The following is a 13,576-nucleotide window of genomic DNA, read 5'->3' as shown; positions in this document are numbered from 1 at the left end:
CATATTACAAATGTTTAGTGAAGAAAAAAAAAACATCTGATATCTCTGGCTTGAAGTATGCGTGGGTAATAGCTTATAAGTTCAAACAAAGTAAATCTTAATGCTAGCTAAACTAAACGAGATTTAAACGCATAAAGCTTTCAGTATCGGGAACAAATTCTTCAATTTTATAAAAACTGAACTATAACTACGGCTCTGTGTAGTAAATGCTGCTAAAGCATGTGATGGAGAGTTACTTGATCACAGAACTGGCTTTACTGACAAGATCTGCATGACTATCTCGTTTGATTAATCGTGCAGCCCTAGTTTTTAATACCGATTATCGGCTGATATATCGGTGCATCCCGGATCACAGTGACTCTACAGTTACCTGGGACAGACCCGGGGAGGGCGCGGGAAGCGGGGCGGAGGGGGGTCCTGACAGAGGCTGAGGTGCCTTATTCATTTCACCCGGAGCATCTGCATCGAGAGGCAGCACCTACAGACAAAACCTGAACCAGAGAGAGAGCGAGGGAGAGAGAGAGAAAGAGTGTAAATGATTAATGCTCATCTGTATGAACAGAAAGATCTGAGTCATGCTGAATCATCGGACAGCATTTGTTAAAGCTCAAGTGTGTCCTTTAGGATATTAACCGTTTAATCGTTATTTTCTGAAATGGAAAATGGAAATTTACCGGAATTTTCCACCACTTTGCAACCCTAATATTAAAACGAAAAAAAGTTTGCATGTGTGTTTATGGTTATACTTTATTTTAAGGTGTCCTTGTTATAGTGTAATTACACATTTAAATCATATAATAAAAAATAATATATATTGGCTACATATACTACATGGTTAGGGTTAGGATTATAGTTTGTCTTTGGGTTACTTGCATGTAATTAAGCATCATTTAATGTAATGTGTGTAACAAGAACACATAACACAAAGTGCAACCATGTTTTTTGTTGAGTATCATATTAAATCCATCAGGCTTTTATGGCTTATATAGTCTAGACAGAATATGTAGGAAAAAAGTTCAATATGCAATTTGCTGCAGATGAAGAAATTATGATGCTTGTAAAACAATTTTCATTACAATATAGCAGATATATAATATATATAATATATAAGATATATAAGATATATAATATTTCTTAGTAAAGTGTGACTGAAGTGATCCAAACTTTTGATCTGATGCAATGAAATCCAACATTGAACTGAGCTGGATGATGACATCACTGAATTCAACAATGAAATGCTTGTTCGTAGGGCTGCACAATTTGTAAAAAAAAAAGTAATGATATAAATATAATTATACAACAACGATAATATTATTTTTTTTGTATATTTTTTTTTAAATTAAAGAAATCAAGAAATATATTGCTATTGTAATAATTGTATTGTGCTATAAAATAAAACTGAGCATTTAATAAATAAGATATTTACTTAAATTATTAAAACATATCATTAATAAAAATAATAATAGATTGCTATTGTAATAATGCTATTGTGCTATGAAATAAACATTCAGCATTTAGTAGAAATTATAAATAGCTATTTTTTATTATAATTATTATTGGCCAAATATCAGCCGATTAATCGGTCAAGTTTAGCATGATGATGTGCATTTCTATTGTATAATGAAAACATTTTAAAACTAAATAATTTTAATTATTAATTATTTTTAAGAAGTAACTTTTGACACACAAAAACATTTAATTAATTGATCCCCCTTTATTTTTAAATGAGTTTGAAGAACTGTTTATTCTAATAAAATTATTGGGCTGTAGAATAAAAATTTTAAATGTTATGAAATATATCTGTAAAATTACAATTAAAACCAGTCTAATTTCCTTCATTTTCAAACATGAAACCATCAAGCTTTTATTTCGATAGAAGACCAATATATAGTATAATATAATTAGGATGTATTTTGTTGTTTGTTTGTACATATCAAAACATCTACATTTCATTATTATTAATATAATAACAAACTTTTTAAACTATTATTAAATAAAAATGTGCATTAAATAAACAAAATTTAATTACAGACAAATTACAGTGAATTACAAAAACAATCCAGATTTTCTGTAAACTTTAAAAAGTTTTCCCAAATTTACCAGAAATGTTCTGCCCCTCTGCAACAATGTTAAAGAATATTATTACTGTATCTGTAAAATTACAAATAAATGATACATGCATTAATTTCCTAATTTTCAAATGTTAACCAATCGAGTTATTTAGTGCTCCCCTAAAAGCATTAAACTAATGATTATTTAGAACTGAACAAATCTGGAAAATTCTTTGTGTACCTCGACTGTAGTTCGTTGAGGTCTGAAGCTAAAGCTGCGTCCAGCTGCACCTCATTCATTATTTGGCTTTGTGTGTTTGACATGTGGCTTCATTTGTGAATGAATCAGAAGAACAGGACTGCGGCAAGAGACCAGCTGAGCGAGACTCAAACTAGTTTATATGGAGGGGGTTCAGGAGACACGGCTCTCTTTACAAGAGCCAAATATAGAGGCAAACCTGCACAACTCTCACACACACACACACGTTACTGTACATGAGAATACAGTACAGTACAGACTGACGTTTCTCACAGATACGTCATTACATAACACTTAAACACACCAAAAGCCGAGTTCAAATGGTTTTCAGGCTACAAACCAAAGAGAAGAGAATTAAAATGGCTCTAAATCAGCTCTATTTTCTTTTTTAATAATAATTTCTGCTATTAAATCATATCAAGGAACATTAAGGAAACGATCTTCATTTAAGATGATTCAGCGTATTTCTTTATACTCGTAACCAGAGAATGGGATTTCAAAGAATCTTCATGATGATGATTAAAAATGCAAGAAAATTAAAGAATAACTTTGTAGCCACTATTACATTTTAAGAATGTCTAAAACACTGCAGAAAACACTATGAAATATAAACGCTCTCCCATTTACGGAAATACACTTTTCTGTATCTCTTTTTTTTTACGAAATTAAAATAAAACCATGGGGGTCGTATGTTTTTATTTTAATCAGATCCGAAACACAACGCTATGGGTTTTCAATGGCTTAAGATTATGATGATATATATATTCTGATTTAACTGAATTAAAACTGATCACAATATTCACTCAAAATTAATATAAAAAAACAGAATACCTGCATGCGTAGAGTGATTTTAAAAAAAAACTACAAACATGGCAGGTACGCGAGACCGACGAACAGTTGGAGAAAGGGGTTTGAGTGATAAATAATAACCTGATGAAAACATATTTAATGTTATCTGCATTATACGTAATCTGTAGGAACATAGTGAACTGAAATATGAATGGTGTGAGTGTGAAAAGATGATTAGTGTTCGACCGATATGGGGTTTTTGACAGCCGATATCTTAGAAAACATGAGACCGATATAAAACCGATAATTTTCTTTTTCAACATTTATATTTAAAAGGAATTTGAAGTCATTTGAAAATGGCTTAAAAATAATTGTGTAAAACTAAACATACTTTAGAAGACAAAGCATTCTCACAAATAAATATTTAATAAAAACATAAAAAAATAGTGTTATCGATTGGGTTTTTATTCGATACCGGTACCATTTCGATACTTTTAAAACGGTACCGGTGCCTAAACCGATACTTCTATAAAATTAAATAAATTAAATTTAAAAAAGCCTAAAAAGGATAACAATGAAGAAAATTTAAAAGATTTCACATGCAACTTGGATGCTCTCATTTCTCAAGATTCCCTTACTCGAAGACTAATAAATGTATTTCACGATCTGGGTCATTATTTAATACAAAAACTGCACTTAATATTATTTCTACTGTATCTCTGTCACTCACTCTGATATTTAGTTAAGATGAGTGCTGTCTGTCACTGTCTTTAATCAGTTCTGTGAATTACTGTACGCTCAGTCTTTATAAAGTAGCAACAATGTCGTTTCTAAAATACAGTACTTTGTGCAAAAGTCTTAGGCACATTAGTATTTGACCCAAAAAAAGGGGTTTAAGCCAGTTATTTATATCTTTAGTTCATCAGTAGGAAATATCAGTTTACATTTCCAAACATTCATTTTGCCATTAATTTTAGTAATAATCTAGTGAGATTATTGAAAGCACAAGCAGTCTGACAACAGACTGAATAAGACTAAGACTTTTGCACAATAGTGTATGCATAAAGTATGTATAATTAGATTAAGCATATTTAAATAAGTGTAAGTATGCGTTCATATGTGTTGAGGGCTAGATTGTCGCTGGAGGAAACAGCTGTGGTGTGATGAGCGGTTAACAGAGAAAACTTTACAGTAGATGAGAAACCGACTGCTCCCTCGTGACCTTTTGTAAACTGTATTTATGACAAAGAACTGCACACATCTGGAGAAGACCAAAGATGAAATAAACACATCATTAAGAGGTTTTTAACCCAGATACGAACCCATAATCCATAATAACACTTCCTCCAGTGAAAAAGTGCTACTGTTGTCCCTCACATCAAAATCCAGACACATATTTGTCATTTGACCAGTGCTTGATCTGTGCAGATTTCTTTCCTGATTCAGACCAGAACACTTTTTCACTGGAGGAAGTGTTATTATGGATTATAGACTCTATGTGTTTGAGTTAAAATCATCTTAATGCTGAATGTGTTTCATCTTTTGTCTTCACCAGATGTTCACTGATGGACTGGAGTGCTGTGGATTATTGTGATGTTTTTATCAGACTCTCATTCTGACGGCACCCATTCACTGCAGAGCATCCATTGATGAGACACTGATGCAATGCTACATTCTACAAACCTGATAAGGAAACAAACTCATCTACATCTCTGACGATCCGAGGGTGAGCACATTTTAATTATTGGCTGAACTATTCAACCAGTAAAACAAACATACATTCCGGCCGTCTGCATCCGCACAGACGCTGAAACTCCCACAAACACACTCACTCTCTCTTTGTCCGTCTTTCCTTTGAGAGTTTGAACACGGCACACTGCATAGAGACCTTTGGAGCATGTTGCTATTGGATACAGAACTGCAGTGAGACAGCTTTCAGTAATGCGACAGTCACACCTTTACACATCCAGCCGCTTTCACCGTCACCTTTGACCCAGAAGACTGACTCGGGCCATAACCAGTCATAAGAGTCACCTGAAAGCTGAATAAATCATCTCTCCAGTGATGTGTCGTTTGTTAGGATCAGAAAATATTAGTCTGAGATACAACTATTAGAAAATCTGGAATCTGAGGGAGCAAAGAAATCTTAATATTGAGAAAATCATCTTTAAAGTTGTTCAAATTAAGATCATAGCAATGCATATTACTAATTAAAAGTTATTTTTTTATATATTTACGATAGGAAACTAAATATCTTCAAGGAACATGATCTTTACTTAATATCCTAATGATTTTTGGCATTAAAGAAAAATCTATAATTTTGACCCACACAATGTTTTGTTGGCTATTGCTACAAATACACCTTTTGTGCTCCGTCATCTAAAAATATCGGCAGCAGCAACTAATCAGAAACACAATGCATCAGCAATATTTGCTTATTGACACACACACACACACACACACACACACAATATCTATATTAGTTAAAGTGTTTATGTGCATGCTTGTCTATTACAAAACATACTGTATTACAAAGGTACAGTGATGAAATCAGACGGTAACAGAATGATACCGATTCTCATTACATTCTGTACAAATGCATTCACACTAATACTGGCCAAAAACATAGTACTACCATGGTATATCCACACAAATAAAATGACAATAGCATTTTAATTTAATTGCAAACCTTTTGCTTGGATAAACGCACCATGGTATTTATATGGATTACAATTAAGAACAAAATAGCATGGTTTTAGACTGTACAGACAGATTTTTGGGAGGTTTATCATGGTATTCTTGAAAGTACCTTCTAAATCACATGCTGCATTAGTTTCAGTACTTGCATCCCACAATACATGACCGAAACACAAGAAAATACCATGTTACTTCAATACAATATAGTACTATATAATATAATATATATCATGTACCATTGTACCATATCATGCATCATGCACTGATATACCATTGTACTCCAAAATACCCCCCAAAACATACAAATATATCACCTTATTGTTGGATAACCATATTTTTGACATGTATCATGGTATTAAGGTGGTACCCCGATGCACGTCGAATTACATCATGATACTAACATGATCTAAATTTAAAACACAGAGTTTCATCGAAGTATTCGTTAAAAACACGATATTAGCATGCTCAAGCAATTCATGAGACACCTGTCAGCACACCGATCTGCTGTATTGATCTCTACCGAGGGCCAGATTGAGTAACTCAACTAATAACTGCGTCGTTACGCACCGAACGCACGCACGCGCCCCTCGCGTTAACGTCAGTTACACACATACTCACGATCGCGCGCTCGTCTGAAATCGCTGATTTGACACCCAAACACAGTGCGGCTCTTTACCGTTTCTCCTTTTCTCTCTCTCGGCGTGTCTCACTGTCCGGTAACGCGAGACGTGCAGCGCGTCGCCATGTTCGCTCGCTCGAGCATGCGCCTGCCGGGACAAAGCACGTGGGTCGCGCGCGCAGGCGCAGCCGCAGTCACGCGCTCAGCATGATTCAACACTTCACGAACACACAACAACTCTATTTAAATGATCTCAGTGAACATTTATAAACTCATACACACTAATCATATCTAAAAACTGAATAATAATACATAAAGAAGCGCACGCGGCAGATGTTGCGTCATCTCATGAATAATTAAGGACGTTGCTCAAAGTCAAACACGTCTGACATGGAAGTGTGCTTCTGTGAAACCATCAAATCAAAGCCGGATGGAAACATATTCAAAATGAATGCATATACATCTGATAATAATATGTATATTTATGTAATATATACTGTAATACACGTTTTATATATGAAGAGTTAATTTGCAAAAATAACTTAAAACTTAAAAATTTTCAAAAATGATGTTTTGTATTTGTTTTGTTTTTATCCTGCATTCCAATTAATATCAGTTATGCTGTTGGGTTGTTTTGACTAAATAACAATACAAAAATAACTATAAAAACAAAGTTAACTAACACAATAAAAACATTATAACACAATAAAAACGTTTGAAAATTATAAAAGTTACCTGTTTATGCAAATAAACTCTCTCTCTCTCTCTCTCGCGCGCGCACACACACACACACACACACACATATACATTCAAAAATATTAAAACTGTAAAACTGACAAAAACATTTATAGAAAAATATAATAGTATCTCAATAAAACTATAACACCCATAACATTACTTGAAATAAAACCAACTTTAAATTAAATAAAACACAAAAAAAACTCTAACTCTAACTAAAATAAATAAAAAAACTATAAAGACATGACTACTAATAACTAAAATGAAAATGAAGATGGAAAGTATAATAAATAAAACTAAAAATAAAGATGAATAAACATTTTGTAAAGAAATATTTACAAATATTAATAAAAATTACAAAAAAAAAATAATAATAATAATAATTCAAGACGTTAAGAGCCATGATAGTAGAATCTCAGTAATATAGTTCCACTGACAGACAGACAGGTGTTTCTCTGGATGTGTGGGAGTCAAGACAAAAACAAAACAAGTGTTTAGCACTGTGACATCATCACCTGAGAGACACCATTACTGACCGCTGAATTCATCACACACACACACACACACACACACACACACACACACACACACACACACACACACTCTCTCTCTCTCTTTCACACACACACACACACACACACACACACACTATCACTCACTCTCTCTCTCTCTTTCTCACACACACACACACGCCGGTAATGTCTCGTGCGAGGTTGTCTCTTACCGGACAGGAGTTTATCGTACAGTGTCGGTTCCGGTCCGGTTCTGTACCGGATCAGTTGAACGATACCGAAAGAGACAGAAAGAAGACAGACCCGTCTGGACCTGACGGTACCTTTTCCGGCGGAAACCGGCGACTCGGGAACTTCCGGGATCACTGACAATAGGGAATTCCGATCACGTGACTGTTCAGCGCGGCGTGCGCGGAGATCTTTGCTCATGAATATTTGTTCGCTATCGTGACTGCGCGGAAATTAAATAAGTTAAGCTCATTAATGTTAATGAAATTAATATTAATATTTTTCGGCACAAGACCACGTCGGCATTCCGTCATTAATATTTATGAGTATTCCCATAGTAGGATTCGTAAACTGGGATTGGTCGAAGCTCACAGAGGCGTGGCCGTTTCCTACAGCGCCGCCTGGTGACCAATTTAGAAATAACATATATATATATATATATATATATATATATATATATATATAAAAGCTACAGGACATCAGTTTTCCTTAAATACATTATCTGTAAAAAATATTTTAGCATTTTAATTCAATTTCTCATTGTACCCTGTGAAAATACAAAGCTATATATGTATGTTTGTATAGATTTCGTATTTTTTGCATTTTTTTTTGCACTACTGATATTATTTTAATTGCTAAAAATATTTTTACTTTTATACGATTTATCATTGCCAGCTACAGTTTACAACACTAAAAATAAAATTCATAAGGCAAAAATATATATTTTCTCCTTTGTTTTTATATTTTTTATTGATCAGAAGGGATATTTAAAATGTTAGAAAAAATATTTTCTGCTTCAAATATTTTTATTATTATAACAAATATTTCTAGGAGACCAATTCTTTATGATGACATCCCAGAAAATGATTTTAATATGTGTATTGAATTTCTTATATGAAAATACTTGCTATGGTATTAATATATTGATCTAAAGTGACAGTCAAATGTTTAAAATGTTTAACTTTTTACTTCAAATATTATATTATTATAAAAAAGTGTTGTAGTGAATCAAATCCCCATCACAATAGCAACTAAAACATTATTTTAGCTGATGTTTGATTGTGCTGAAATGTTCCTGAAGCATAAAACCAGAGATTTATTAATATCACTCTTGCAAAATACTGCCTTCTGAATATTAATCAACACACACTGATTACTATATAATCAAACATAACATGTGAAGATATCAGTAATGTCATAAAAGGGAGAAAAATGGCTTGTGCAAAAAACACTGGTTTAACCACAATTCTTTTATTTTAATTTTTTTTGTATCTCAACCTTTTACAGAACAAGTAACAAAAAGAAGCAAAAACTGTTTAGCAGGATGATAAACTCACACTCATTTCATGCTCTAATTACAAAACGAGGAGACGAGGTTGTTTAAATATAGTACAGGTGTGTGTGAGCGGCTAAGCGTCGTAGCTGGGGTTTTTGCGCAGGATGACGAAGCCCTCCAGGATGGGTGTGACGGGGATGTACTCCTCTGTGGCCAGCTCTGCTCTCTCACCGTGAGCCAGCAGCACTGGTGTGGTGTGAGTCTGGAAACCTGTGATGGCTTTGGGCTTCCCGGCCTGACCCACCACATCTACAGCCTGCACACATCACATCACATCACATCACATCACATCACATCTCGTATCTCATCTCATCACAGGGGTTACACTTTCAGAACCTTTCTGCACTGCATTTTAAACGGCTGATATTATTATTCTTTTCACTGTATTTTTCGGACTATAAGTCGCACCTGAGTATAAGTCGCATCAGTCCAAAAATACATCATGATGAGGAAAAAAAAACATAAGTCGCATTTAATTAGAAACAAGAACCAAGAGAAAACATTACCGTCTACAGCCACAAGAGGGCGCTCTAAGCTGCTCAGTGTAGACTACAGGAGAACTGAGCAGCATAGAGCGCCCTCTGGCGGCTGGAGACGGTAATGTATCCTGTATCCTGGTTCATGTCAAATTAATTTTGATATACAAGTCGCACCTGACTATAAATCGAAGGACCAGCCAAACTATGAAAATAAATACAGTACTTAATTTTTTCCTTTTTTATTTAAAAGGAAACACAAACTTTTTTTTTTGTATATTATAGTTTGTGCATTTGTTGTACTATTATTTTGACTTAAAAAATAAAGCAATTCTGCAATATTGAACATTTTTATAACCTTTTTCAATGTATTTTAAAACCGCTATATATATAAAATTTCCTTTTTATTTAACAGGATTTTTTTTGTATAAATAGTATAGTTTGTGCACTATTATTTGATAAAAAAAAACAATTCTGCAATATTAAATTTTTTTAGAACCTCTTTTCATTGTATTAAAAAAACATTTTTGTAATTTATTTTTTACTTTTATTATTTAAAAAGGAAAGATTATTTTTGTATAAATATTATAGTTGTGCATTTTGTTGTAATATAATTTTTTGGACAATTTGTCTTTGTAAGCTGTGGCAATATTTACAATTTTTATAACTTTTCATTTTATTTTAAACTGCTGATATAATTTTTTTGTTATTTTATTTTACCTTTTGTATTTAAAAAGGAATCTTTTTTGTATATATATTATAGTTTGTGCATTTGTTATACTATTATTTTGGAGTTAAAATAAAAACAATTCTGCAATATTTAACATTTTATAATCTTTTTTCATTGTATTAAAACGGCTGATATTATTAATTTCTTTTCTATTTTTTTTTCTCTTTTGTTTAAAAGGAATTTTTTTTTGTATGAATAGTATAGTTTGTGCATTTGTTGTACTATTATCCTGACGTTTTTTGTTAAACATTTATCTATGTCCGCTTTGGCAATACAAAGATACAGTTTGTCACACAAAAAGGATATTTTTTTTTTGTCTTTTTGTGCAAAATATTATTTGCACTACTGACATTTTAATGTTAAATTCAGTTTTTTTAACGATTTCTAAATAGCTATGTTTCCATCCACCTATTTTTATGCACATTTTGCAAAATGCTTGCTGTGAGGTCCCAGTCATTTATAATATATATTAAAATTATTATATTCAGTGGCACTTCTGCTTTTCTTAGTGATATTTAGTTTGCATACGTTAATTGAATTATTTGAATGTAAACATAGCTCTTGTATGCTGTGACACTGAAACTGGAGGAATGATGCTGAAAATTCAGCACCGCACACAGAAATAAATTACACTTTAACATATATTCACACAGAAAACAGCTGTTTTAAATTGGAATAATATTTCACAATTTTACATCATTAAGACACGCACCTGTCCCACTCGCACAGACACTGGCCAGCGGTCTGAGCTCCTCGTCAAATGGTGACCAGCATCCGAGGCTGCATCGCCGCCACCAACCCGTACAGAACATAGTGAGACTTCCCCAGGATTACTGCACACAGACACAGGCATTATCTCACCAGACACGCGTTTGACACACTACACACACCACACACACCACACACACTGCACACACCACACACACTACACACACCACACACACTGCACACACCACACACACTGCACACACTGCACACACCACACACACACACGCTGCAGGGAGGCTCTTACTGTTCTTGACGTCCAGGAAGGACACGAGGACCGTGAGGAGTCCAGCTACAGCCACCTGACTCATGAGCTGCCGGTCACTGTGATATGGGCAGAGCGTCAGTGTGCCTTTCCCCAGATGAGTGAGACCCTGACACACACACACACACACACACACACACACACACACATTTATAATGATGTGTCAAACATGAGATGCTGCAACAGACGTCAGTGTAATTGTACTGTCAAATTGTACTTCTACTAACAGCAATTAAGCGGGCTTTAATGTTCTTCGGAGACCAAATTTTAAAATCAATCTTCTCTTAGACTTCAAAAGCTAGTCACTTGGTAGTCATGCTAGCAACACGCTAGTATCTTGCTAATCATGCTAACAACGTGCTAGTCACTTGCTAATACTAACAACATGCTAGTCACTTGTTAACCATGCTGGAAACATGCAAGCGGCATGCTAGTAACTTGCTAATCATGCTAGCAACATGCTAGTACCTTGCTAATCATGCTAACAACGTGCTAGTCACTTGCTAATCATTCTAACAACATGCTAGTCACTTGTTAATCATGCTGAAAACATGCAAGCGGCATGCTAGTAACTAGCTAAACATGCTAGCAACATGCTAGTACCTTGCTAATCATGCTAACAATGTGCTAGTCACTTGCTAATCATACTAACAACATGCTAGTCACTTGTTAATCATGCTGGAAACATGCAAGCGGCATGCTAGTAACTTGTTAAACATGCTAGCAACATGCTAGTACCTTGCTAATCATGCTAACAATGTGCTAGTCACTTGCTAATCATACTAACAACATGCTAGTCACTTGTTAATCATGCTGGAAACATGCAAGCGGCATGCTAGTAACTTGTTAAACATGCTAGCAACATGCTAGTACCTTGCTAATCATGCTAACAATGTGCTAGTCACTTGCTAATCATACTAACAACATGCTAGTAACTCGCTAATCATGCTAACAACATGCTAGTGACTTGCTAATCATGTTAATGACATGCTAGTCACTTATTACTCATGCTAGCAACATGCCAGCAACTTGCAAATGCTGGAAACATGCTAGCGTCATGCTAGTAACTTGCTAATCACCTGCTAGTCATGGTAGCAACCTGCTAGAAACTTATTAACGACATTCAAGTGACTTGCTAATCATGCTAATGACTAGTTTACTATTTCTTATCTATCTATCTATCTATCTATCTATCTATCTATCTATCTATCTATTCAAACCTTTAAATCTACTTCAGATTAGTTAAAACTAAAACAACTTCAGACTCTTTGGCTAGGCTTTTCCAAGCCAACTTAAAGTTTGCCTACAAACCTAGTTATAATCTAGTTATAATATCTAGTTATAATTTGTTTTAAATTCATGCAAATTAATAAAAAATACAGTATTGAGAATCATTCGATTTTCTTGATACAAAACAATCTCTGTTTTTCCTTCTGATTTTTAGGTGATGTATACATTTGGATGAAAAAAAATCACATTACATTTCACATTAACATTTCCAGAACACTTTCACAAAAAGCTAGTGCTTTATTAACTTGTTTTCACTAGTGTTTAGAGTTAAGTGTGTGTTAATGTGGTCTGATGTTAGAAGGAGAGCAGCATGAGCACATAATCACAACTGACCTGAGCGAGTCGAACCATGAACAGGTTGTTGGGGTCTTTGGCGTGATACTGCGCCAGCTGCCTGAGCATCGCCGCCAGACGCGCGTTATTAGTGCCTGTGGAAGACAGTAACACGGTAACCATGACAACCGCATCCTCAACAGCCCGCTCTGATTGGTCGAGGCACTGCATGATGTAGGGCCCTATTAAGTCAGTTTTGCATTTTTTCTGGACTCCTTTTTAATTTTTCCAATTAAATTTTATTAAATCACAAAAGCATGTCTACTTAATTAAAATGAAGAAAATTATAAAATTTTACATCAATATATTTAAAAAAGAAAAAAAAAATACATTTTTAGGAACCTATTTTTTTTTTTTTGTTTAATTCCATTTTTTTCTCTTTCATTTTTTTCTGGACTCCTTTTTAACTTTTCCAATTAATTTTATTAATTTACAAAAAGAATGTCTACTTAATTAAAATTGATGAAAATTATACAATTTAACACAAA

At 33.9% G+C, this 13,576-nt stretch overlaps 1 protein-coding gene and 1 pseudogene across 1 annotated transcript; both read right to left on the bottom strand.

Moving 5' to 3' along the window:
- The window catches only part of LOC113114615 (eukaryotic translation initiation factor 4 gamma 1-like), a 33,430-nt pseudogene extending 25,417 nt beyond the window's left edge, over positions 1 to 8,013 (bottom strand).
- Positions 8,014 to 9,198: 1,185 nt separating this feature from the next.
- Positions 9,199 to 13,274, bottom strand: LOC113114614 (26S proteasome non-ATPase regulatory subunit 2-like). The gene is made up of 4 exons (XM_026281487.1): positions 13,089 to 13,274; positions 11,448 to 11,574; positions 11,148 to 11,268; positions 9,199 to 9,485 (listed from the first exon to the last, which is right to left on the bottom strand). Exons 1-3 carry the CDS (start codon positions 13,257 to 13,259, stop codon positions 11,192 to 11,194), a joined length of 375 nt encoding a protein of 124 aa, XP_026137272.1. The 5' UTR covers positions 13,260 to 13,274; the 3' UTR covers positions 9,199 to 9,485; positions 11,148 to 11,191.
- Between the last annotated feature and the right edge of the window lie 302 nt (positions 13,275 to 13,576).

Source organism: Carassius auratus, chromosome 15 (assembly GCF_003368295.1).
Source record: "Carassius auratus strain Wakin chromosome 15, ASM336829v1, whole genome shotgun sequence".
In the NCBI taxonomy this organism is placed as follows: domain Eukaryota; kingdom Metazoa; phylum Chordata; class Actinopteri; order Cypriniformes; family Cyprinidae; genus Carassius; species Carassius auratus.
The sequence above is the reverse complement of the archived record's forward strand: the minus strand, read 5'-3'. Positions and strand labels throughout refer to the sequence as shown.